General features: G+C 46.0%; 1 protein-coding gene across 3 annotated transcripts in view; it reads right to left on the bottom strand.

The window, feature by feature from the left end:
* Positions 1–633: 633 nt before the first annotated feature.
* Prkcb (protein kinase C beta) overlaps positions 634–27,875 on the bottom strand; it is a 300,299-nt gene continuing 273,057 nt past the window's right edge. Inside the window, exons 16-17 of one of the 3 annotated variants that reach the window (XM_048332191.1) lie at positions 24,511–24,651; positions 634–1,341 (exon numbers count right to left, since the gene is read on the bottom strand). In XM_048332191.1, the coding sequence (XP_048188148.1) occupies positions 1,189–1,341; positions 24,511–24,651 (294 nt within the window). In that variant the 3' untranslated portion in view covers positions 634–1,188. Of the gene's footprint in view, positions 1,342–6,252; positions 7,486–24,510; positions 24,652–27,875 lie in introns of those variants that run through there. The other 2 variants (XM_048332190.1, XM_048332192.1) reach the window with 2 other exon arrangements.

Raw genomic sequence — 27,875 nt, 5'->3', positions numbered from 1 at the left:
CTTCTGGATTTTTGCTGGTTAACTGGAGATAAGAATTTCATGAACTTTTTTTTTTTTTTTTTTTTTTTTTTTGCCCAGGCTGACTTTGAACCACAGTCCTCAGATCTCAGCCTCCTGAACAGCTAGGATTATAGGCGTGAGCCCCCATGCCTGGCAACACTGTGCTTTTAAAGGAGGCAGCTATTTCTTTGTTCTGTCAAATTCTTTCCACATGGAAATATAGGTCCACTACTGCCAGTATCTTGACTTTTTTTCCAAAAGGGTTTGAAATTCCAAAATTCACATTAAACATCTCCACCATTAACACAGGTAATTATTTCCATTATGTCAAATTCTGTATGGTGGAAAGCAAACCCTCTTCTGGCAACTTCCCTTGTGGATACCCAGCTTGTCACATCTGGACCAGAGGCATTTAAGAAACTGGCCTGTGCTGGATCCTCACTGCTCAGGAGGCTGAGGTCTGAGGATTACAGTTTAAAGTCAGTGTACACAGGAAAGCCTGTGAAACTCTTATCTTCAACTAACCACCAAAAAAAGCCAGTAATGGCCGTGTGGCTCAAGTGGAGGAGTTCATGCCCCAGGATTGGCACAAAACCAAACCAACCAACTCAACAACAACAACAACAACAGGCATGTGATCAAGAGAGTTTGCATATATTAATTCAGTTTAATCATAACAATTCTTAAACAAAAAAAAAAGTTCCTCCAAGAGACAATAGTTCACAGTAACTGCAATGCTTACTCACAACTTTTAAAAATACCAGTCATGCTTGGTTTAGCATTCAAAGAAGGTATTAGAGAATAAATGTAAAAACTTTGACCAGGAACATCAGCTTGACTTGAAAAATTACAAATACTGAAGCAGTTTGGTATCAGACACAGTAGTTTTGACATTGTCTGTTCATTTGATGAGTTTCTGGCAGTCTGGGGCGGGGGGTGAGAAATGGACCCTATAATCAGATAAATGCGCTTAATTCTAAACTAAACATTTTTTTTTTCAAATGTAGAAAACAGCTAGCAAGCTACACGTACAAAGAAAAAGCCCTCTAAGGACAAGCTCTCCACGCACTGAAATGCCAGCATATGCACCGAGAATCCTGGAAGACGAGAATTGATACATATACTTGGGCCTGCAGTTTCCCCCTCCCACCTCCCACCCCCAGGTTCAGCAATGGAATTTGCATTCACCTACACATTAATGACAAACTCTGGGTTAGTGTAAGAAAAGCCAGCAAATTCATTTTGGTCCAGGTTCATGATGAAGAGTTTATCAGTGGGAGTCAGTTCCACAGGCTGCCTGGTGAACTCTTTGTCGAAGTTGGAGGTGTCTCGCTTGTCTCTCTGCCAAATGGAAAGCAAACACATTAACACAGCATAAGAAGAAGGGAAGACAGGGCTGAGCCCGGCCGGTGATGGGAAGGCTGATGCCACCTGATGAAGCGCGTCAGCAAGAGCCTTCTGCTTTGAGGGTCTTTAAACAGTAGTGCCTCCTAGGCTACTTCCTTTCACATTGCAGATGGATTCAGGATGGAAAACTTGATGGGGACTTTTCAAGGAAAGGAAATAAATCAGGAAGTGGCACATGGTTCCATTCTGACTTGAAGATGGATGGCTGTGCCAACTACTTCTTACCATGCTAATCGCATAGAAGTAGCTGATTAGCTAGAAAGTCCTTGGGGGGGGGGGGAAGGGGAGGAAAATCACCTCTCAATAGCGCCTACCGGTGGCCTGGAGGCCACCTTCTTTGAACTGTTGGACAGATCTGGCTCTTAGAAGGCAGCATGGCAGGGTAGGGAAATTGGAGCAGTGTTTGTTGATCACTGCCCTTGACCCCCATACTCACTGAGCTTTGAGGGGCTGCTCAGAAACCCAGCCAGCAAGTAGCCAGAGGTTCTTCCAAAGATGGCTCTAGTCAACACATTCTAAGAATCAAAATCCAAAGCTTAAAGTCTCTGAGGGAAGCCTTAGAAAAATAAACAGTTCTATTCTCCTAGTTCCTTCCTTCCTTCCTTCCTTCCTTCCTTCCTTCCTTCCTTCCTTCCTTCCTTCCTTCCTTCCTTCCTTCCTTCCTTCTTGTTTTCTTTAGCATGTGGGCTAGCATCCATTAACTTCAGTTTAGTAACTATGGTTCCGGAGCAAGCATCACCAGGGAGTGTGAACAGCTCTGTGTGATCAACTGAGCTCCCCAGGGTCCTAGTCAACCCATCCTCTCCACCCATCTGCGCCTCATCTATCTGGAGGCAGGTGTAGCAGAAGTTCTTTCCCTATTGGCTCTTTGAGAAGGCTGAAGCACGGTTAGGTAAAGACACTTGCCCAGGATTGCACAGTGGGTTGGTGATTTTTTTTTTTTAACCTGACTACATCACTGCTAAGTTTGTCTTCTCCCAGCTCCTCTGGCTGAGGGCTGAGCTGGGGCAGAGGAGAGAGGGGAGAATCCATGAGGGTTGGCTGACTCAGTTTGCTCCATATCATGGGCTTTCGTAAACCCACTCATAGGTTTAGCCCCTAACAGGTAGGTAGTGCTTGATAAGGATTTCTTACTGCTGGGATCATGACTCTTTCTTTTCTGTCTGTTCCTCTGTGACAGCCATAATGTCTCTCTGGAGTTTCCAATTTCCTCCTGGGGTGTGTGAGTAGAGGCCTGCGGGGTTGAGGGGACAAAGCTGCCACCAGGTGGTTGCTTGGGTGAGCAAGGCCAGAGAGGAACAGGCTGAAGGTGCTGATGAAGCTTGTGTGAGATATGGGCACTCCTGCCCAGGCTGTGTGCTGTGACATTCCTCTTCCACAGGGAACACTTCCTTAAATCTGGATTGTGCATCCCCCTCCGTATCCCACAAGTCATATGTCAGTATCTCTCTCTCTCCCTCCCTCTCTCCCCCCCCCTGTGTGTGTGTGTGTGTGTGTGTGTGTGTGTGTGTGTGTAGGGGCTGGAATTCAGTGACATGTGCTCTTGCTTGGCCTTTTCACTCAAGACTGGTTGCTCTACCACTTGAGCCACTCCTCCACGTGTGGCATTTCACCAGTTCATTGGAGATAGGAGTCTCCGGGATTTTTCCACCTGGGCTGACTTTGAATTTTGATCCTCAGATCTCAAGTCTCCTGAGTAGCTAGAATGACCGTTGTGAACCATCAAGTACATGGCTCTCCATTGCACCTATTGCTTTAAGACATTCTTTATTGCTTCTCTCCAGGAGAACAGAGTCCCTGTCCATTTTTTAACTATTGTATTTCTCAAGCCAAGAACAGAACCTGGCACAGAACAGACTGTTCATAACTACTTGTTGAATGAATGAAACAATGAATCAATATGGAAAGAGGGAACTGATTTTTACAGGTTGGGTCTCAGCTCTGTGGGCCCAAGCCATGGTCCTTACTCTGAATTAAGATAATGGAATGTATTACTATCAGTCTTAAGGTCATTGTCCATTTAGAGCCCCAGTGTGGATGCTCCGAATGAGGCATCTTGAAGGTCTGGGTGCCGCGGGGCTATGCGTGGGCTACATGGCAGGTGTACCTGGGAACAAAAGCCATTCAGGTCTCCTCTGGTATCAGTGGCCCCACCTGAGGGCTTGCTGCAGAAGTTGAGATCCCAGGGATTTCCAAAGCCCCTCTCACTGGAGGCAATGGCTTGGGCGCCAAGCAGCCCCACATGGTCTCAATGAGATTTGTCTTTATAGACCCTGTCCTATGAGAAGATCTAGAAAATGGGAGAGAATGGTCCTGTCTGTTGGAATAACGTCTTTGGGGGTCAGTGGTTGCGAAAGCCAATGTACACAGCAGCGTTCGCCCAAGGAGAATTCTGGATCCCACTGGTCTCTTATTTGTCCTCTGTGAAGGTGGTCCTGGCCTTTTGTAGCAGATGGCCGGGTCAGTGAGAAGTCTAAGAAGCCCAAACAAGTATTCTCCTGGATCCATTCTTGGCAGACAGTTAACCATAGCCAACAAGGCCTTTGTTAAGAATTCTTTGCCTTTTCTTATCTTATTTCTGTCTCAATTTCTTATTTTACTGTTTTTCCAATTCACTCCTAATTTAAATTCTTTTGGAACATTTCGGCCCAGCTTAGATGGAACAGAAGAAGCAGACTGTGTTCAGCTGGAGGGGTGGGATGGGAGACATAGCTTTGGAAGTGGAGTGATGTCTCCCTGAAGGCCTAGCTGGGGTGCTGCCTGCTGAACTCTTGAGTGACAGTGACCGTTACTCAGAAACAGGCTATAAATCTAGTTCCCCTTTTTCCTATAGTGCAATCTAGGGGAACTTTGACTGAGATCTTGGGGATTCTGTCGTCTGTTTAAAAATGGAGATGGTTGTCTTTGTGAAGGAACTGATCCCATCTACTTCCAAGCCTAGCTTTCTTCTTCCCTGTCTATCATGTATATCATGTCTATGATTATCCTTGAGCTCTAGGTCAGGCGGATATTGCTGTACCTCCTCCAAGAGCCTCAAAGTCTTTTGACAGTGTTTTTTGTTTGTTGTTTTTATACTTTTAAGAAGCTGTTCTGGACTACTAGCTGGGAGAGACCAGTTCTGTCTAGACCACTTCCCACACGGAAGCGCTGGTTCAGTGAGTGATATCCCCACAGGCTTTTCCAGGGGAGACAGGCAGAGGCTGGGTTGCACTCTTATTATTTCCCATCTCATTCTTGCTTCCTAGCATAGCACCTGGTTGGTGCTTAAGAAATGCTAGCTGAATGAACAGAGGGAGGGATGAGTGGATGATTGCAGGAATAATTTTTTTTTTGCCTTCCTACAAATTTATCTTTTGCAAAGTATTTCCCCAGAGATCACATGATGAAAGTTTCTGCTTCTTAGTTTCTTCTGTCTCAGAATGGTGATAGAAAATTGGAACAGTGGGAAGCCTAACCAATGATTGCTTCCTTCCTTCTTTCCTCAGTAGGTTTCTCTGACCAGCTCTCAGGAGGGATGGCAGGGGAACATAGGCCATGGCTTCAAAATCTACTTCTGCACACGCTGGGACTTGAATAATAATGGCAAAAATCTGGGAAGTGTAAAGTGTAAGATAATTCTGTCTATCATCTATCTATCTATCAGCAGCAGCTACCTATCTACCCATCAATCCATTCACCCATCCACTCTACATTGTTTCCTGGGTTTGTCTCAGATCATCTTGTCAATGATCCAAGTCATTGGGTCATATATCCAAGTCCTGTTGAAAGACCTCAAATGACTTTGCCTAATGGTGAATGTGATTCAGAGACACATGTGTGGTGACACAGCCCTGCACTCGGAGTCACAACACCTGAGCTTCAATTCCAGCTCACCATCTTGGGCAAGTTCTTTCCTTTCTCCAGAGGTCTGCATCCCCCACCTATAGTGGGCTTGCCCCGATTTCCTTCCTTCTCTGACCAAAGCTTGTCTACTAGGACTTCAGGTTTGGTTCACATTGGGTCCAGATTGCTAACACAAAGGCAGAGGAGAGGGAGTGACAGCCCCTGAGCCTGAAGCGAGATGACAGCAGAGGGTAGAGGAGAATGAACCTGGAGCCACTCAGGCTAAGCAGAAACCTGTGGTTTTACATCAGGATGAGAAGCTCCCTGATCAAGGACATGGTGAAGTTCTGGAAGGTTCCTTGTTGATTTCTCAGAAACCCTGAAGCTTCTGGAAATCTCCTGACCTGTGATAAGAATTCCCTTGAGGGCTTCCTGCAAATAGTGGGGAGTGGTTGTCCCCTGATGTTCCTACCCACTCAGATGGAAATGAATTAATTCTCTTCCACCCCAAGGGATTTCCTTGGACTTCTGGCAGCTTATAGAGGTTCTTGCTAGAAAGAAAATTTCATCCAAGCTTAGAGGGGAGTGGTGATTTTGATGAGAAGGGTAAGAGCCCCCAGCCATGTGCCTAGAAGGCCTCTAAAGTTGAATTTCACAGGACTGTGGGCTCTGAACTGTGGCTAGGGCACCCTACCCAGGCATCCTACCCATTTCAAGTCACCAAGAGTCCCTAGACGAGTCCTAGCAAGTGTTTTCTAGCTGGCTGTATGATAGGATTCTGTTTAAACTCTGGATTTCCTTTCTTTCTCCTGAGTTCCTTCCTTGGGCCCTACTTTGTAGTTTGGGTTCACAGTAGTTTTCCTTGAAATAATATATCTTCTTTTTTTCTGTTCTATCATTATTATTATTATTACTGTATCTTGATGCTAGAAGAAAAAGGGTACATAATAGATATCCAAATACAAATAAACATTTCTACAAACATCTTCAAAAACAACATCAAAGTGAAGAACCACAATTGCCTTTGCTTCAAGAGAGGCTGTCTGCCTTGGGAGGCTTTAATGAGCTCTGCAAAGCCAGCATGAGACCTAGAGAAAGCCCCCTTCCCCACAGCCGGAGGGCACTGGCCCCATAGCCATCTTCTTGTGGGGAGGAGCCGGAACCAAAGCAGGTCACTGTGGTTAATAACATTAGGACATAGATTTTTAAAGCATGTGTAACAAACTGAGTAACCTTTTTTTTTTGGCATTTGAACAACAGAAATAATAATCCCAAATGCAAATAAAGTTTGAAATGAGTAAATGTAAAACCATAGCCCATTTGGAGCTTGCTCGAGTGACCATGTTGTTCCAGATGCCCTTTCTCTGTAGTTTAGGGACAAGGAGACCAGGGTCACAAATGATCAGGAATAATAGCATGGAGGGTATGCCCAAGCTGGTTGTTGATTTGGTTTTTTGGTTTTTTTTGACCCATGCTAGTGCTTTTAATTTGGAACGGTCCAAAAAGCACCCTCTTGAAATTTTAGAAGGACTTAGATAAGCTTCATCAGTTTGAGTTGAAGAAGAGGGAAAAAATTATTTTTAGCATGTTCTTTTCAAAGCTCCAGAACAGACAGTGTGGAGGAATTCCCTTCAGGGCAAAGAACCACAGACTTGGACCCAGCCCAGACTCCAACTGAGAAGCGGAAGGGTCCTGTGAGCATCTGATTCCTCGCTCTGGTCTGGTGAGGATGGATCTGCATGGGATGGCAGGGGTGAGGAGGGTAGTGCAGGCACGAGGGAGGGAAAGCAGGCGTTTTCCTCCGCCCAGTGGATCTGCAGAGCTGACATGATGGGGGTCTCGATTATGCAGCTGACACTTCCTACTGGCCATTTGCATAATTCCATCTCGTAGAGATGCTCCAAACTATCTGAAAGGACATTTGGGTTCTGAAACATGGTCACTCTGGTCTCATCAGGAAATAAAACATGGATGTGATCTGGTAATGATACAAACAAAACCAAATAAAACAAACAAACAAAAACAAAATAAAGGTCACCACAATAGCCAGTTGAGCTTGCATGACAGAAAATGAAGGACGGAGGTCTACACATCTACTTAGCTCTTGACTTCAGGTTTTAAAAATTCAGAGTTAACAAAGGAAAATCCTTCGAATTCTGATTGGTCAATATTCCTGATGACTTCCTGGTCAGGAGGTGTTAGGACGGGTGGATGGCGGGTGAAAAATCGGTCGAAGTTTTCAGCATTTCGCCCACACTATGAGAGGGGAAGAAAAGAGCTTGTGGTGGGTGGGAAAAAAAAGACCCCAAACAAAACCCAAATCCAAACAAAACATAACCAAATAAAACTGGGTATGGCTTTTTCTCCAATCCCTTTCCCTTCAGAAACTCAGTGAGATTGTTGCAATGATTAGGAATGAGAGCAACAGAAAATGCAAAAATCTCATGACTTCCGGTCCATGACCTTGACTTCCCAGATCTTTCCTGGGCCATAGCTCATGAGTCATGAGCTGGTTTCCTTCTGGGTGGTTCCAGGACTGTATGGCCAAAGCATGAGATGACAGGGCTCGTGACACGTGGCATGTCCCTCCTCCCCACTACCCCATCTCAAAGAGTCAGCCAAGGTCATCTGCTTGAAAAGAGAGGGATTAAGGTGCCTGAAATCTTTGCTGTGGCACAAGATGGAAACTGAGGACCCATTATACACATCACCTCGGATATCCCAATATTTATTTGTAGCAGATTCCTGACAGTGCCATCCTGTGACTCATGATCAGGAACAATAGATGTTCAGCTCAACAGGGTACAGTTGACAAACTCCAGTCAGTACAGGCAGATCTAACCCTAAGATGAACATGTTGCCTGCTGCCCCTGGGCGCCCACAAGCCCTGCTCAGCCCTGTCACTGACCCTCAGTTACAGGGAGGAGAACTCGGTCATCTTTTCTCCCAATAGGATGAAACCGTGTGGAAGGGAGTGCAAACCAGGACCTTGGTGAGGCCACTGGGCTGAAGCAAGGGGACCATGCTGCCGGTCCTTCCACTTGAAAAGGCACTGCTCAGAAGCAGAGTTCTTACATGCATATGGGTGTGCAAGTGCACCTGCGGGCTGAACTCCCATCATCTACTAAGTCACTAAACCAGGGAATTCATTTGCACAAATGCACCTACAGGTGGGAACGGCACCCCAATGACACATCAGAGACAGTCCTCACCATAATCATGACGGCTAGTATTCTTTGTACATTTGCTATATCTAGGCAACTGGCAAAGTCATTTACTTGCAAAATGCTCTTTAACCCTCCTGAAGACCCTACGACGTGAGAAACGGTATCATCCCCATTTTCTCAGCCAGGGAGATCCTTTGTTCACAGTCACAGCTAGTGAATGGCAAAGTTGAGGGAGGTGGGGGGCAGGTCCATCCAATATCAGAGCCCAGGTCTCATCTGTACAAGTGTAGGTGACAACAGACTGTCACCTCAGCTTGTTGAGAAGTTGCTGGAAAGTTCTGATTTTTAAGCGACATCATTCTTTAAGTGTCACATACGATCTAGATGGTAGCTAAAAGAGTGAGCCTAGAGGAGTTCAGGGAGGTGGTGACAGAGGATGGGGGTTTAGAAGACGGCCTGTAAGGAATAAGGAAAGATATGCTCACAAACAGTGTTTAAAAAGACTAAGTCAAAGCCCAGCAAAATAAGGGCCAGGAAATGGGTATTTGCAAGAGGGGAGGGTGTGGCCAAGGGGAATGGATAGAGGAATGAAGGGAGAAGGGGTGGGGGGAGGAGAGAATGCAGGCAAGAATTCCTTGTTTGTACCACAAAACTGAGAAATAGAAGGGAAGGAGTGGAAGGAAGGGTGGTGAAGATATTTAAGTGATGGTACAGATCAAGATGCATCGTATACATAAACTGCTTTGTTAAATGGTGAAAAACAGTCAGTACATAACCTAAAATTAAGATGAGTGAGAGAAGGGGTGGTTTGGTGGGGGGGGCGGGGAATGCTGAAAGAGGTGACATTGATCAAGACGCACTGTATTCATGAACTGCTTTGGTGAATGGTGACTCCTTTGCACAACTACTTAAAGATAATAAACGTATTTTTCAAAAAAGGAAAAAAGAAAAGATTTGCTTGGATCGGAGGCATATCTTGCAGGCAGAGTTGGCCATATGTGCCAGGTAGGTGTGGGGGCTGGGAGGAAGGCAGGAGTCAGGCCCCAGACTTCCGGCCTGTGGCTTGCTGGAGCTAAAGGTGCTGGTAGCCCACAGCCCTGCAGCTGAGATGGGGGATGGAGATGACACCCCGATGTCAATCAGGTGAAAGAGAGACTGGCACCGGCTGGTGGGGGGGGAGAAGCAGAGGGGGCAGGGCTGAGAGGAGACAAGATGGTAGGGGGTCTGGGCATGGACAGCTGTTTTGCTTTGACCTGACTGATGATCCACCCCAGCTGAAACACAGGTAGTCTTCAGGGGCTGTTTTTTCTTTAAAAAACATTAAAAAAAATCCCCTCCATTTTCCATTCACACCAGAGGGCTGCCTCCAATTTGCCTGGGTTCCCCAGAAGCTGTGAAAACAACCTTAAAACAGCTTTGGGCAAGGACAGCTCCCCCTCCCCCTCCTGGAGCCTCCAGAGCAATGAAAGCTTTAAGTGAGATGGTGAAGGAGAGACTCCAGAGCAGGGGGTTATGCCAGGGGCACAAGGGCACGGGGAAGCACGGGCTCTCTGCTCATAAGCGGCTTTGCCCAGCTGGCAAAGATCACAGCCTCCCTGTGAAGCGTTTTTGTGTTCTTCAAATGGAGCTGTCATTGCCCATTAGTTTCAGGAACCACTCCCTCCACGGAGATTCCTACCCTGGGAAGTTCAGCCAGTTCTGCCTTGTGCTGGTCTGTTGTATCCTGGCAGGGCAGCCTGGTGGTACAGGAGCTGATTTACACACTCCATGTGCATGCACCATATCTGACCATCTAGCTACTGAGAGAAAATTCAACCCCCTTCTAATGGGAATCACCAATGGGGCCTCTGGAAGAGGGATGGGGCCAGAGCCAAGGGGACTTAAACCAAAGTCACCTCCCCAGGGCAGGAGAAAGAGTTAAAGAGCTTTGGCTTGTGGAACTGCTGTCCTGAATCCAAGAACCCAGTCAGAAAAGGCTGACCTGTGAGCTCCATTCTCCTTCTTTTTCTTTTAGTTTCTGTTTTGCTGTGTTATTAACAGCTCTGGGGTTGAGGTGTAGCTCAGAGGGAGGATATGTGATTGGAACATTTGAGGCCCCAGCAACACAAAAACAAATAAACTAATGTGGGTTTGTTAGCTAACTCCAGCCACAGGGAGCTGAAAAAACAAACAACATAAAGAATGCCAGGACAGGCTTCGGTGGTTCATGCCTACAATCCTAACTACTCAGGAGGCTGAGATCTGTAGAAGGGCTATTTGGAGCTATCTGGGAGCAGAAAATTCTCCAAGACTCCATCTCCAATTTACCAGCCAAATGCTGGGCTAGAGGTGTGGTTCAAGTGGTAGAGCGCCAGCCATGAGCAAACAAGTTGAGTAGATGCAAGGCCCTGAGGCCAAACTCTGCTACCAGCAAAATAAATAAATGAAGTAAAATAAACGAGCAAGGAGATAAATGCTTGGAGCCAGTATATCATCCTCACCATCAGGAAATAAAATTCAAGCCTCAATGAAACTATGGCTAATACTAAATCCTATATGTACTATGGGCTTTTTTTTTTTTGGTTTCTATATATGCATACTAAAAATATAAATTTATAAAGTATAATTTAGGCCAACAAGAGATTGACAATAATAACTAATAAAACTAATAAAATAGAATACTTGTAACAAGATACTGTAGTCAGAGTGACTTAGAATATCTGAATTGTTTCTTTTCTTTTTTGGTGCCAGTCCTAAGACTTGAACTCAGGGCTGGGGCACTATCTCTAAGCATTTTGTTCAAGGCTCTCCCACTTAAGCCACAGCTCTGCTTCCAGCGTTAGTTGGTAGTTACTTGGAGATAAGAGTCTTATGTACTTTCTGCCCAGGCTAGTTCTGAACTGCAATCTCAGATCTCAGCATCCTGAATAGTTAGGATTACAGGTAGAAACCACTGGTGCCCAGCTCTGAATTATTTCCTTCTGGAATTTTCCACTTGTTAGTTTTGACCTGTGTCAACAAGAGGTAATGGATACCATGGACAGGGAAGTTCACAGATCAACAGGGACCACTGGATGACATTTCCCTGCTCTAACCCTCACTGGCTCCCCCTGCCCACAGCCCACATTCTGAAAATGGCTTCCAAGACCCTTTAGGACTTGGCCCCAGTCATCTGATCATGATCACTGCCCAGGGATAGACAGTACACCCTCCAGCGGTCCCCAGAGTACTTCCTGTTTCCAGTTCAAGCTTCACCTCTCAGCTTCCTTCTCTGCCAGGAACACATGCCTCCCACCTGGCTCCCCTGCCCTCCGGGGCCCCACCCCAATGTCTCCTGTCCAGCCTTTCTGTCTCCTGGAGTCACCGACCCTTCCTCTGCATGCTTGAATATGTCTATCAGGATACAGTAAGACCATGGCGGGGGAGGGGGACGGAGAGGGGGAGGAAAGGAGGGAGGGAGGTTGGAATCATCTATCAACCAAAATGGAAAATAGTTAAATAATGATGTATCTATTTGATATATTACAATAAAACACTTTGAAAAATTAAAAGATGTAGAAGAATATAAAATAGCATAGTTATATATAATTATGAAGAGTATATAACATATTCTCATTCTATAAATTAAATACAAAAATGGACATGAGATATTCAAATGCTTATGCATGCTGTGAGCAGATAGGGAAGTTATAGGGTTTTTTAAAACTTCTTTCTTTACCTTTTGTGTTTGATTTTATCTTTGAAATCTTAAATATCAAGAATTGCTAAGTCTGGGACTAGGGTCTCACACCTGTAATCCCAGCTACTCAGGAGGCTGAGATCTGAGGACTGCAGTTCAAACTCAGCTTGGGAAGAATAGTCCATGAGACTTTTATGTCCAATTAAGCAGCAAAAAGGAAGAAGTGGAGGTGTGGCTCAAGTGGTAGAGCTTTAGCCTTGAGCACAAAAGCTAAGGACAGTGCCCAGATCCTGAGTTCAAGCCCCAGTACAGATGTAAAAAGTAAAATAAAAAGAATTGGTATTATTATTTTATAGTAAGAAAAGAATTTCCAAAAGTTTTTTTTTAATGAGAGAGTTATTAACATAGAAGAAAAGGGGAGAGGAGCTAAATTATTAAGGCCAGTAGATTGCTATTCACCAGGCTTTCTCTTGGATAACTCTAGAAAAGATCTCCATAGTGCTGATTCTGGTGTTCAGGAGTGATGAGGAAGGCTAATGAGTTGACTCCTGTATATGCTTGTTGGGCCTAGCTGCATGCTGGCTCCCGGAAATAAGAGGATCACTGTTCCTTAAGTTCTAGAAAAAGAGACAGACACACACAGAGGCCACTGTTTGGAATCATGTGATAGGTGGCACCATTGAGCACAGAGGTGAGGAGCCCAAGCAGGGCCAGGGAGATTGTACAGGAAGTGACATCTTAGTGAGGGGGACCAGGAAGACTCTGTGCAGGAAGTGACACCTAAGATGGTGGATGGGGACTTAGAAAGGAAAAAAAGATTGCTTCCTAGAGGAGAGATATAAGAGTGCCTGGGGAAGAACTAGAGAGCAGAGACAAGGCAGGATGCTGGGAAGAAGATCAAGGAAGTAAAGACCTATCTAAGGCTGTCCATCAGTAACAGCTCAGAGGAGCTGGCTGCCCCAACACTGTCACTACCCTTTCAATGAGCCCAGCGGGCCACTGTGAAAATACATCAAGCCACATACCTAGGCAAAAGCCAAAGGCTCTTTTTCCCCCATTTAAAAAGAAAAGTAAGCACATTCAATGAAATTCAGGGTCATTTGTGTGCCTTGCAGTTCTCTAGAGCAGAACACAGGACAGAGAGACTCAAAGAGAATCTGCCAGCCAAACCTGGATGTGCATGTATTTGATCATTTTTTTAAAGTCATTTGTAAGCGACCGTGTTTCTCACAAGTAAAGATTCAGACAGCATGGAGCATTGTCTCAGCTTTTGGCAGACTAGAGAAAGAACAAAAGCACCTCCCCTCCTTGTTTTTCTGCTAATAGTGAAGCCTCCACAATTGAGGCTATTTTGTCTCTTAAGTCTATTGGGGAGGAAGTCAGCAATAGAGAGGTTGTTTGGGTTTGACAGCAAGTTTGGCTTGTTTCTGGTTTTCTTCATTTTCACTTATAAAACAGTACCCACTGTCTTGTTTTCTTCCAGATCTCCATTCAAATGTCCTCTCCTCGGAGAAGCTGAACCATAGGACAGTGATCCTCTTATATCCAGGAGCCAGATGCAGCTAGGCCCAACAAGCACCCTGAGGATTCTTGGTCTCCAAATGAGGTAGAACATGTGTCCTTCAGTTATTTCCTACTGAGGAATCCAGGCCATACTGTCACAGAAACAACCTGTGATTCCACACTCATTTTTGCTTAGCTGTTCATTAGGGTCTGTAGTAAACTGTAAGCCCCTAGAGAGCAAAAACTCATTGCTTTGTTCACCTCTGCGTCTCCAGGACTCGGTACAAGCACTTGATGTTATCAAATGCACACACGAAGAGTAGTCTGAGGGCTTACTAAGAGCCGGGTGTCAGGTTAAGTGCTTGATAAGCATTGCCTCCTTTGATTCCCCCATGGTGCCATGACTCATGGTTGTGCAACAGGTTGACAGGGATTCAGCATCTGTGACTTGGTTCCAGTTGCATTTATAGACCAACTTCTACCACCAGGACATCAAGAAAAATAAATAGCTGAGGTCCTAACTATGTAAAGGTTTAGATGTGAGCATAATGGTTTGAAGCCAGCCTGGGCAGGAAAGTGCTTGAGACTCTCATCTCCAATGAACTAGCATGATGTCAGAAGAGGATGTATGGCTCAAGTGGTAGAGCACTAGCCTTGAGCAAAAGAGCTAAATTAGAAGCCCTGAGTTCAATTCCACCACCTTGATGACTTCTTCACTGGATTAAACTCTTGGTGTTCTGAATGGGTAGAAGAAGAGATAGATGGATGCTTTGTATTCTGGGGTGTGTGTGTGTGTGTTCGTGCACGCGCGTGCACATGCAGTCCGTGTCTGTCTGAGGGCCTGTACACTGTCTCTGAGCTTTTTGTGCTCAAGGCTAGTGCTCTACCACTTGAGCCATGTCTCCATTTCCAGTTTTTTTGGTGGTTAATTGGAGATAAGAGTCTCACAGACTTCCCTGTCCAGGGTGTCTTTGAACAGTAATCCTCAGATCTCAGCCTCCTGAGTAACTAGGATTACAGGTGAGAGCTACTGGTGCCCAGTGTTGCTTTGTATTCTGTGAACAAACACCGAATGGTTACTTTATTCTTTCTTTTAAAAAACAAACTAGATGAAGTACACTCTAAAAGTTTTTCTTATCTGTTCTCCACCATTCACTCTAAATCTACACTGCTGGCTTTAAATAAACTCATGCTCAAACAGTAATTATTATGTCTATTTGCCGATGTTTTTAAAGATGTGAGTGCCACAAAATTCTGGGATTGGTGGGATAAAGCTTATCTCTTCTCAGCACACAGGCAAAGTTAACAACTTATTCTGGGTCAGGTAGAGTAAAGTAGAAGAACCACAATCCAGGGTCTGTTGGGTTCCATCTCCCTGGCCCCTGGGCCTTCTTCCACATCCATTTCACTGTGCGTCCATTGGGATCTACTCCTATGGCATGGCTTTACAGTGAAGATGGCCTGAATACCAATTCTGATAACACCCACTCCCAAATCTATAACCTTCAAGAAAGTTTAGCTAAATTCCCTAAGCTCAAGTCTCCTGTTACTGTCAAATGATGAACCTGCCTTGTGGGGGGAAGGTGGAAGAACATTCCAGATTCTAAATGGAAGACTTCATCATTAGTGACCTTATTATTCTTTGATGCCTGTTAACAATTGGTCCATTATGAACAGACTTCTTACTAAAGTCTGCCGCCAATCCTGTTATGTGTTTTGTTACCAAGCTCCAAAGCTCTACATTTGAAACAAGCTTAGATAAATACAAAGGTCGTGTTATTTCATTTAAAAAATTGCAAACATTTGTGTTGTTTTGAAGTTTGACAGTGAACTGGAATTGCTAGCATACCTCTGAGAATAACAGAGTTGAGCCCTGCCTTGAACATTCCTTTGTGGCTTTAATTCTTTAAAATCTTAATAATTGATTTTTTCTTTTAATCCTGAGAGATGAAAGAGATGACTGGTTAAGTAGAAATGAAACAGTAACAAAAAATTTAAAATAAGGTTTAAAAAAATCCATTCAGGCCGGAGCATTGGTGGCTCACATCTGTCATCCTAGCTACTCAGAAGGCTGAGATCTGAGGATCTCAGTTCAAAGCCAGCCTAGGCAGGAAAGTCCACGAGACTTTCATCTCCAATTAACCACTGGAAGTGACACTGTGGCTCAAGTGGTGGAGCACTAGCCTTGAGTGAAAAAGCTAAGGGACATCGCCCAGGCTCTGAGTTCAAGCCCTGGGACTGGTACAACAAACGAAAAAGCCACTGAGGCTCACAGGCCCAGTCCTGTCCAGTGGATGAGCCTGATGGGCATGGCTGAGCTCTAGCTAGAGAGGGTCTCCCTGGTCCTGCCACGCTCAGCCATCCCAGAACATTTCCATTCCAGCCACAGGAATAATGACGACCTGCCACTCAAATCGGAAACAAAACCCTGCAGGCCACACCCACAACAACATGGAAGAGGAACAAGGGGGAGAGGTCAGGAAGAAAGATGGCCAGGGACAAAAGGGTTCCATTCCTAGCTCCACCAAGCATCACTCCCTCAGAAACACATTTTGAGCTGACTCACACACTGCCTCTGGGTCGCTGCCTTTCATATTCTATTTGGGAGACATCAGCCAGGTGCAGGTGGCTCACCCCTGCTACTAAGCTACTCAGGGGCATGAGATCTGGAGGATGGGTATTTGAGGCCACCTGAAGCAGAACAATCTGCAAGATTCCATGTCCAATTAACCAACACAAAGCTGAGCTGGAGGCATGGCTCAAGTGGTAGAGTGCCAGCCATTAAGTATGAAGCCCTGGGTTTAAACCTTGGTGCTAGCAAATCACACAAATGTTATTCTTTCCCTTTCCAAGTCAAGGGCAGGTTTCAAGTTGGCAAGTTCTACACACATTGAAATCATTGTGGAGTAGGAACTTAAAAAAAAAAAAAGAAAAACAGGAGTAGCTATGGACACATGAGAAAAATCAGCAGACACCATAGCATCAAAATAGGGAGAGAAAGGACTTCAAAAGGAGCAAGGAACTACAAACTTAGTCTACAGGTACACAGTTATCTCTGCATCCACAGGGAACTGGTCCCCAGTAGCTGACAGCTCTTTAAATATCAAATTTTTTAGATCCTTTGGTCCCTCATATAAAATGGCATAGCGTTTACATGTAAGTGATTTGTCACCTCCATGTAGTGATTTCTAATAGTTCAATGCATTAAGACAGTCAGGAAGTCTCCAGAGAGGATGGCTGCTGCCCCAGTCACTATCAGCAGGCCTGGAGGAAATAGACAGGGAGGAATTCCATTGGCTTGGGATGGAAGGGGTGGGGTAGGGGAGTGTCAGCTAATGCAGGCCCAACCAATCAACATAGTCTTAACTTCTAGTTTCCCTGGTGATAGGGAATTAAAGCCAACCATTGGATCCAGTATCTCCCAATAATATCAAACTCCAGGCTGCTAGGAATTTTAGGAACAAGGAAGCTTTTCCTAGTTGGTGGTTAACGTCCACCAGTCAACTTGATTGGAATGTGGGACACCGGAGATATGTGTAAAGCCTTGTGCTGGGCATGACTGTGAAGAGGATCAGATGACTGGGGCTCTGATCTAATCAGTGATTCATCCACCAAAGGATGGGAAATCTGACTAGCCAATGGGGAAGGGGTGCAATTGTAAAAAATGGGGCTTAGGAACCTGAATAGACCCTTGGGTGGGGGTGGTGGAAATGTGGAAGGTCAGGCCTTGTTGAAGGAAGTGAGTTGTAGAAGGTGTGCCTCTGAAAGAGATACCTTGACTCCAGCTCCCTCCTGTCTGTCTGTCTGTCTGTCTGACTGTCAGACTGTCTGTCTCTCTGTTTCCCGGCTACCAGGAGATAAGCAGCTCTGCTCCGCCATGCCCTCTACCATAACAGTCTGCCTCACACAGGCCTGGAGCAATGAAGCTAGCTGGCCGTGGACTGAAACCTCGGAAAGCCTGAGTCAGCAGAGGTCTTTTCCGCCTTAAGTCATTCCCTTCAGTCATTTTAAGTTCTTCGCATGGTGGTGACTGTAAGAAAGCCTTGTGAGATGAAGAACACAGAGGAACTCCATCCTAGGGCATGTAGAGAGATGGATGGCTGGTGGGACTATTTGAGACCCTAGACCATAACCAAAGAGGCACTTTCTTCTTTTTCACAATCAGTTTAAAATGGCCATTCTGGTTTATGTTTATAAACCTAGCCACTGTGGAGATTGAGAGGGAGAGAATCAAGTTTGTGGCCGGGCACAACATTTGTGAGAGCCTCAACTCAACCACTGAAAGTCTGGGTGTGATGCTACATGCCTGTCATTCAATCTGTGCTGGAAGTGTAAATAGGAAGACTGGAGTCCATGCTGACCAACACAATAGGTGAGACTCTATTTTAAAAAAGAATAAGCAAAGTAGAAAGGATGGGAGAGTGGGAGGGGTGGAGGACAGCTCAGGTTGGTCGAGTTCCTGCTTAGCTAATGCAAGATTCTGAGTTCAAACCCCAATACCACAAAAAAAAAAAAAAGTCAGTTTAGTCAGTTTGAGTCAGGTTCCTAGACTAGGTAGACAAGAGATGCACATGGAAGATGAGAGGCATAAGAATGGAGGGCAGGCCTTAGATGGGGAGGTCAATAAGGTCAAGATGGCTATTTGGGGAGGAAGCAGGAAGCTGAAGGCCATCCATCCACCTAGGGCATCTGAAAGATTTCCAGTGACTGAGGAGATGGCCTGTCTGCTGAGTTCAAGGAACTGGAAGTCGAGTGGCAAGAACTTAAAAGGTTTAAGCACTTGCCCAGGGGACTCAGGGAGAGACTGACCAGGAGGCAAAGCCTAAATGAAGGTGTGGAGGCTCCGAGAGGCCTTGGCAACCCGTCCTGAACCCCGAGTCCTCCTGAGTCTCAGTCCACATTCTTTCTGCATGACCCAGTCTCCCCATTCCCTTTGCGCACGTTCCAGGTGTCCTCAGCCTTTGATCAAGAGCTTTCTGGGCACTGTGATCTGCACTACAGGCAGAGCAAGGCTGGCAGCAGAACTGAAGACATGGGTCTCATAGACATTCATCCACCATCTCCAATCAGTCCCTCAGGAGGGTACTTAAACTCAAGACGGGGCTGAGCCTAGCTTAACTCCCACACCTCTGTAACTCATTGGAATTGGTGAGAGAAGAAATGTGGCTGAGAATACGTGCTGTAAGGTGAAGAAACAGGACCTTCCATTGAATTGGCACTCAGACTTAACTAGCTGGGTAACCATCAGCAAGTGACTTAGTTCCTCTGAGCCTATTTCCTTGCATATACAGAGGAAGTAATGCTAGTTCCCATCTCATGACATTAGATTGGGAAAGTAGATCTCTACAGGACAAGAAAATAACCTGCTAGAACAGGCCCAAATGGTTCCATGTTATAGTTGTTAAATAGTGTTATTAATTCCTTCACCATTAACAAGAGCCAAGTTTTCTTGCCCTGGCTCTATTACATTTCTTGTGCCAAGTCACTTAGGGAAATCTCTAGAAATTTGTTAGTTCATCTATAGAATGAAGAAGCTGGGGCTTGAATTCAGGGCCGCAAACTTCTAGGCAGATGCTCTATCATCTGAGCCATACCCCCACCCCACCCAACCCCACACCCCAGCCCTTTTTGCTTCTGTTTACTTTTTAGGAAAGACCTTTTGCTTTTGCCTGGGCTTCACCTCAGACTTCTCGATCCTCTACCTCTGCCTTCCACACAGCGGAGACTATAGGCACGTGCTACCACCGCAGGCCCAAGTCTGCTTGTCAGGTGATCTTCCATTCTTATCTTCTATTGTATTTCCCTAGCTATGGCCAGACTAATCCTGACAGCTTCACACTTCCTCTCAGAATGGGAACTTCTCTACCACTGGGGGGCAGCTTAAAGTCATGCACCTGGCTGGTAATTTAGGAACTTCACCTCACCCAGGTACCTTCCCGGTCCAACCCTCCAAAGGGAGCCTGATTCCACTGCAGTTCAAATGGGTTTTCTATTGGGGATGGGCTTGCAGAAAGAGAGAAACAGACAGACAGCACTCAGGAAGCAGATCCCAAGTGATTCTGGACTGTTTGTTGGTCAGTATATGAGTTCACTTGCATTAAGATATCTGCAAACTCTGCAGCCTTGATACTCACCCCCCCCCCCCACCAAGAGCCACTAGAATGGGGAGGGGGAGTGTCTCCCCCTATTGAACCCCTCTCTCATTCTTTCCTTCCCTGCCTCTTAAGGTGGCCCCACACCTGCTGTCTTTGTCAGTCTGAATCCAAGCCTCCAGGAGCCAGTGAGATTTGCATCTTTTAAAAATCCTGCCAGCAAGCTGTACAAGGTGTGAACATGCCACTTGTTTGTTGCAATGTTTTTGAATAAATTTTAAATCATTTGAATTGTGAGACTCTTCAGTCCCTGCCTATTACATAATAAACACCCCTGAATGGTGTGACTGGAGTTCTCCACCCGCTGCCCCCCGCCCCCACCCGCCAGCATCATCTCAGACTTTACCAGGGCCTCCCTGCTGGCCTAATAGTTTTTATAATGACTTGAATGCAGGGATCAGAGTTCAAGTCCAGGGCCAACCACCTTGAGCAAATACCTTCATCTCTCTAAGCTTTATCCCTTCATCCACAATACCTTGATCACCACAGCTGAGCCATGGAGCTCAAAGCACCCAGAGCGCTGCCTGACACAGACAGGCTCTCATGCTCTTTTTCTCCCATGTTTGGATAGTACAGGCTTGATGAGAATTAATTTGAAATCACAGCTTTCAAACGCATATTGTTCTCTTGAGTATTTGGCCCTCTGATGCAGGTTAAATTCAGCGCTTCGCTAAATCAACCAGAGACAAAGTTAGATCCCTTTCTTAAGCCTCGAATTCAGAGGCTGAATAGCAAAACTACAAAGGTTACACTTTCTGCCTTCAATTCAGAAATGTCAACACATCAAACCCACTGCGTTCAGACTCGCAGAGACATTCATTCACAGGCTGTAAAGGGCACTTGGGTGTGGAGATGTCACAACGAGCAATCTCGCAGCTCATTAAAGTAGGCTCGAAGCTTCCGGCCTCAGCTACATAAACAATGCTTTCAAGATGGCACAATTGCCAAGAAACTACAGCTTATGAGTGCTAGGTGGTGGTTTCTGAAGAACTGGATGTGTAGATTCTTGCAGAATATGAGCAACCATGGACAACCACAGAGAATCTAGGTCCTACTTCGATGGCATAGAAGTAGAATGGTATAAGGGGCATGTGTGTGTGGTGTCTGTCTGTGTTTGTGTGTGTGCGCGCGCTGGTACTAGATTTGAACTCATGACCTCCCATTGTTACTTGGCTGGCTCAAGGCTGGTGCTCTATTGTTTGAGCCACACCTCCACTTTTGGATTTTTGCTAGTTAATTGGAGATATTTCACAGATATTCCTGACATGGCTGGCTTCAACTTATGATCCTCTGGATCCCTGCTTCCTGAGTAGCTAGGACTACAGACATGAGCCATCAGTGCCTGACAGGGCTTATGCCTTTAGCTTGCAAGATTCTTAGGCCTTTCCTGATAAGCCGGCACCTGGAAATGCTAAAGCTTTGGGTAATGAGGACAGGAGTGGGGCCGCATGAGCAGAAACAATGAGGGTCTCTTGGCACTCAGGTTCAGGGCATGACACCAGGCTGGGATGGAAGGAGGAGGGGGTATACAGGTCAGGTCTGCATGGGCTCAGGAGACAAGGGGAGGGGGGTCCAGAAACTTGTTCCTCACATCTAGTGTTTGGGGAGAACTGACAGTAGCTCTGTAGACTCCATGGACTGCAGTGGACTGCGGCACCGGTGGCTCACGCCTGTAATCCTAGCTATTCAAGAGGCTGAGCTGTGAGGGTTGAGGGTTGAGCCTGGGCAGGAAAGTCTGTGAGCCTCTTATTTCACAGTTGAGCAGTCTTGGGGAGCAACACTGGGCTCTAAGAGGGGCGATGAGGATCAGCAGCAAGCCGCCAGACAGGAAGATGGGGTACATGAGAAAGGGCTCCAGACTCTCCAGGCAGAGGGCCTCTGTACCCACAAAGCTGGCAAGGGGGGAGATGGCTGCCCCTCGAAGGGAAGTAAGCCTAGGTAGGCTGGACCCAAAGCTGGCTTGCAGGGGAGGGAGGGAGGTCAGAGCCCTTGGACGGACTCCAAAGCCACATGTGTCATGGAGCAGTAGGTATCATCCTGAGCTCCTGGAAAGCCAGCAGGAGCTGTGAAGCCAGAGGCAAAGGCAGCCAGATGCACACTGCAAAGTAAATCTCTTTCTACCTTACAACACAGCAAAGCAGGTATCATTCAGCACAGCTTCCAGCCATGCTCTGTCCCAAAGCTCCTTGCCACAATAAAAGATGGCACCAAGAATAACTCTAAGATCCTGTTGAATGTGGTCTAGGATGGGGAAGAGGGGCCAGGATGGATCCAAGTTCCTCAGCTCCTAGATCTTGGAGACACAGAGGTTTAGACGTGATTAACCAGGAGTGTGATACCAAACCCCATGCCTGCATTTGAAGATGGATGTCAGAGTCTTAGGGACCAACACACAAGGCTGCACACAAGGCTGAAGGATGCTCTGCTGAGGGAGGGGTCCTGGTCTGGGGGCAGCCTTGCAGATTAGGATGTAAATTTGCCACAGAAGGACCTCCAAACAGAGCTAGTTGAGCCAGGTGCTGCTGACGCATGCCTGCCATCCTAGCTACTCAGGAGACTGAGGTGTGAAGATCACAGTTCAAGGCTAGCTCAGGCTGGAAAAATCCATGAGACTTTTACCTTGAACAAATCACCAGAAAACTGGAAGTGGCACTGTGACTCAAAGTGGTAGAGGGCTAGCCTTGAGCTGAAGAGCTCAGGGACAGTGCCCAGGCCCTGAGTTTGAACCTCATGACCAGCAAACATTTAAAAAAAAAAATAGAGCTGGTGCAATGCATTTAGCTTCTCAACACCCACAGGCATGTGTTGGGCTTCTAATCCTCTGGATGGAGGAGGGGGGAGGGGATGGAAGGGGGGAGAGTGAGAGCCACCTGAGAGACTTTCTGACACCACTGTCTTTTGCCCACAGGTTTTTGGTTCTGTTTTGTGCCAGTACTAAGGCTTGAGCTCAGGGCCTGGGCGCTGGGGTCCTTTAGCTTTTTCAGTCAAGGCTAGTACTCTACCACTTGAGCCACAGCTTCACTTGTGGCTTTGGGATGGTTAATTAGGGATAAGAGTCTCCTGGGTCTTTCCTGCCCAGGCTGGCTTTGAGCTGTGATCCTCAGCTCTCAGCCTCTGGAGTAGCTGGGCCCTGGCGCCCTTGGCTCCACAGGCCTGTTGACAGACCGTCAGTGCAGTGCGAGGTGGGGGTGGGAGGGAACAACTTCTCCCTCACATACTGGGTCACAGCATCGACCTTTTCTGAATCACCATTTCTTCTTCCATGTCTGGGAATAAGAGCATCCGCCTCAGTGTGGGGCCCCTGTGAGGACTTCAACATCTGCTCAGTGTGAACTGTTTAATGTGGCTCTGGGACATAATAAGTACTCAAGAAATTAACCATTAACCTATCAAAATAACAATCATTACCACCTTCTTCCTACCACTGAGACCCTTACAATGGCAATGTTTATGCTCACTTGTCAGCCTCTGTTGGTGTCAGGCCCTGTCTGTGGTGTTACAACCTGTAATAAAGTCACCAGGTTTGCACTGTACTTAATTGAACAAAGAGATATCTACCCAGCAGAATGGAAGTTCACATGAAGTCAGGTGCAAGCCTGTCCTCCAAGCTGAGGAGAACTCCCTGCTGGGTCTCTGGGGTGGGGAGCCCTCCACTGGGGTTCTCACTGTGGGAAAAGGGAAGCTTTTGTTCTTGCATTATGTAAGTTCCATCAAAACTACTGTAACTCTCGGCTTCCTGGAGGTCATTTTCCTGGGGAAGGGCTGGCTCAGTCACTGCTCTTGTTTGTGCAATCAGGCCTCGTAGGGTGTGTGTGTGTGTGTGTGTGTGTGTGTGTGTGTGTGTGTGTGTGTGTATGTGCATGTGTATTTCAGAATGAAACTTAAATATTACTTTAGATAAACAACATGACCTTTTTCAATGTCAGGATGAAGAGAAAAATGACACCAGGAAAGAAAAAGGGTAACACTTTAGCCAGGTGCCAGTGGCTCACTCCTGTCATCCTAGCTACTCAGGAGGCTGAGAACTGAGGACTGTGGTTTCAAGCCAGCCCAGGCAGGAAAATCCATGAGACTTGTGTTTCCAATTAACTACCAAAAAGCCAGTGGTGGAAGTGTAGTTCAAGTGGTAGAGCACAAGTTTTGGGTGAAAAAGCTCAGAGACAGTGCCCAGGCCCAGAGTTCAAGCCCCAGAACTGGAGAAAGAAAGAAAGGAAGGAAGAAAGAAAGAAAGAAAGAAAGAAAGAAAGAAAGAAAGAAAGAAAGAAAGAAAGAAAGAAAGAAAGAAAGAAAGAAAGAAAGAAAGAAAGAAAGAAAGAAAGAAAGAAAGAAAGAAAGAGAAAGAAGAAGGAAGAGAGAGAGAAGAGGGAGGGAGGGAGATGGGAGGGAGGGAGGGAGAAAGGAAGGAAGGAAGGAAGGAAGGAAAAAAAAAAGACATAGATGCTTTATCATAGTCCAAAAACAGATCTCAACTCTACTCACCAGAATGCCCCTGGAAGCTGTCAAGCTAAGAGAGTTACAATAATTGAATCAATGCAACAATAACGCAATCACGATTGTCTTCTTCTTTACGAGAGGCTGGGTGAATAGAAAGCTCCACATTTGTACCCAGTGACGAATATGAGTCCCTCACAAACACATTTGGGCAGAGGCCCTGCTGTCCACCCCTCAGAGAACATTCAGAACGCAAGTACCACAGGTGTGGGCGGGGGGGTGGGGGGATAAGAAAGAGAGAGAGGGTAAGTGAGAGAGCATGTATGTGTCTCTCTGAAGACCCAAGCACTAGAGAGAACAGCTTACTTACAGCTTTTGGTTTATATGGAGGCTGAATCTCTTTGCGTTCAAGTTTCTCCCAGTCTATGTACCGGAAGAAAGCGTGGTCTTTGATATCTCGTTCTCCTTCAGGGCCACAGCCCAATCGCTTGCCTGGGTGCTTGGTCATCAGCTTCAAGAGAAAAGAAAACAACAACAACAACAACAATGTTAAATCGAATGTATTTCAGAGGAGATACACAGAAATGATTATTCTGGGGACTTAGGAGAGAAGCTCAAAGGAGAATTGCAACGAATTCTTCTCTGCCCTTTCAAAGGTTGGGCCGGGCCCCAGTTGGTACCCTATATCACTCCAGAGAGAGACCCTTCAGGGGTTAATCAAACCACAGGCCTCATGGGGGCTGAACTGTCACTTAAAAAATGCCACAAGGATGTGTTTTAGAGTTTTGTGTCATTATTGGTGCACCTAATGAAAACAATCGTGTTGTCTTTCCAAATTTCTTTCCTCCCACTAGGGGAAAAAAACAAAGAAAACAAAACCTTGACATTTGACCAAGATTCATTCCAAGACAAAAGATTCATTCCTTCCAATACTGTTTGCATTTCTCAGTGAAGCACTTGGGGAAATGACAAAACAGAAAGGGGGAGACAAAATATATTAGTCAAATGGACCCATATTTCAAGTAATTATTTTCAGAAAGCTCATTAAAGAGTCAAAACTTAGCCCAGCTCATTTCCCTGTCTCCCACAATAGGTAACTCCTCTGAGGTATGTTCCGTGTTCTGTTTAAATTGCCTAATTATCAAAACTCTCCATCTCTGGGTCTCTGAGCCAGTGCTAAATAACAAGACGAATAGATGTTCTATACACACTTCTTCCTATAAAGAATTCTAAGGCAGCCGGAAAATATCTCAAGGTTCCCACAACCAAATAGAATGAAAGATGGAGAAACTGATGATATGCCAGACACCTGCAAGACTAGCTACTCAGGAGTCTGAGATGTGAAGATCACAGTTCAAAGCCAGCTCATGTCCAGTTAACCAGCAAAAAGCCAGAATTGGAGATGTGGCTTAAGTGGCAGCGCACCAATATTGAGAAAAAAGAAAGAAAGAAAGAAAAAAACCTAAAACCAAACCAAACCAAACCCCTTAAGGGACAGTTTCCATGGCTTGAAGATGTTATTATATGTGATTCTTTGTAACAATACTCTGAGCCTTTAGCAGCTATTTCCCCCTCATTTTCTGGATAAAGAAACTGGGTCCAGAGTGGTCAAGTCATTTACCTAAGATCACACGGCCAAGGAGCAGAGCACAGCCAAATTCTGAAGAGTTCTGCCTGACCCAGAAGTCCTCCAGCGTTTTGCAGTTCAATTTCTGTTTCTTTTCATTCCAGTTTAGAGTTTGAACTCAGGCACTTGCACTTGCTGGGCAGGTGCTCTACCACTGGAGCCACTTTGCCCAGACCTGTTTTGCTTTTCATTTTTCTTTTCAAAATTTATTCTGGAGTCATCTTGGATCATGACCGTTCTATTTACACTTCCCCAAGTGCTAGGATTATAGGCAGTGAGCCACCACACCTGGTCTGCTTTTTAATTTTTTTGGTAATGGTAGAAAAGAACATCTTTAATGAGAAAGAAATATAAAGAATCCCATTCAGTGGAGAAGGTGACTGCTTTCAGAAGATGACTGCTTTCAAAAGCCCAGCTGAATGTCTTTGTAAGTGGGGGTGGGAGGGAGGGAGGGATCGCCAAGTGATGGAATGCTTCGATGAAACACACAGCCCTTGTTTGGACTTTCTGCCCGGTTCCACACTCTGCTCTGTGGTGCCTGAAGCCATGTAGACAGCTGGATGTAATCACTGTCCCGAGTTCTGATCTCCTCACAGCCTCCCCCGCCCCCCACCGCCTGCAGGCTGTTTGGGAGGAAATTGGGAGGAAAGGAGGCTGTGTCCCATGGTTGATCTGAGCATCGCCCCCTTCTTCAGCTGGAAGATGCAATCCACCACGGACGTAGCCCACGCCACTCAGAATCCCCAGTGCTACAGGGAGAGTCACCCCGGAGAATCCTGAAGGGTACAGGTCTTCAGTTCACAGCAAAACTGCTCTACCAGGGAGACTGCTAATTGGAGCTGAAGCCGAACGCAATTGACCTGGAAAATTCTCTCCTCCATGACCCACTTAGAACCCCCAGCTGTCCAGGCAGGGCTAGTGGGGAAGGGGAAAGGACCCTGAACATGCTCTTGGGCCCTGCTGGACGCCTGCCCTCAGCACCCATCGAGCTCCTACTGCGTGCCGGCACCACGAGAGGCGCTGCTTTCAAGGCTGTGCCATTTTCCAGTCTTGTCAGCTCACTCCCATGAGTACTCTTATTCCATGCACAGAAGTGGAGAAGCCAAAGCCCTTGAAGGTAGTGCTTGCAGCTCAAGTGGTAGAGCACCAGCCTTGAGCAAAAACAAACAAACAAAAAAAAAACCCTAAGGGACAGCGCCCAGAGCCGGTGCACACACATACACACCACCACCATCACAACTACAAGAAACCAGAGTGCTTAAAAGCATGTAGCACCGAGCAGAGGGAGGGCTGACATTTGCTTTCCCATGGATCTTCCACTTTGAAATCCCCTATCACCAGGAAGGCAAACTCAAATGCCCAGAGGAGCCCGTCACCGAGCTGGTAAGGTGGTAGTGCCCCTATCAGTAGTCATGGGAATGGCCCTGGGGTTTGAGTTCTGGTCTCAAATGATTTGTAGCTATTAACTCATGTAATCATCAGACCACCTCTAAGGGCCAAGCCATTGTTGGCTGCTATGTGCCAATGGGTCAAACAATGCTCTTATGATCATGCCCAGACACGGATATCAAGCCCACAGGGAATCTAGGCAGAGAGGGCTTTATTATTTATTTATTTATTTATTTATTTATTTTTGAAATTGGAAAGGGCCATGTAAAGGGGATAATGATGTCTAATCCTACTTTCTGATGCTCTGGAGGAATGACAGGCCCAAATTGCAAGACCAGAGTTTTCTGGAAAGCTGATTATCTATTGAGAAGTCTCGTCTGGAAATGTTGGAAATCATTAAAGAAATTAAAAAACATGGGGCATAACCTCCACCCCCATACACCCCGAATCCAATGTCCACAGACATTGCCCTGTTTGTATGTACTCCACCCCTTCCTTTGTCCATGGCTTTGCTGGGGCCCTTAAGTCCCCCCCCACCCCAAGTTTCCAATCTGTTTTATTTTTCTCTATGTCATGCCCACAAAGAAAATACTGCTGCATGAACAGGAGGAGAGGGGAAGAATGTAACCAAGAATTCAATGTATAGCCTACAAAATTAAGGAAAGTGAACAGAGGGGAGGGCAGGGGAAGGGATGGGGGAGAACAACAAAAGGGGTGAC

The sequence above is a fragment of the Perognathus longimembris genome, chromosome 23 (genome assembly GCF_023159225.1).
Source record: "Perognathus longimembris pacificus isolate PPM17 chromosome 23, ASM2315922v1, whole genome shotgun sequence".
In the NCBI taxonomy this organism is placed as follows: Eukaryota; Metazoa; Chordata; class Mammalia; order Rodentia; family Heteromyidae; genus Perognathus; species Perognathus longimembris.
The sequence above is the reverse complement of the archived record's forward strand: the minus strand, read 5'-3'. Positions and strand labels throughout refer to the sequence as shown.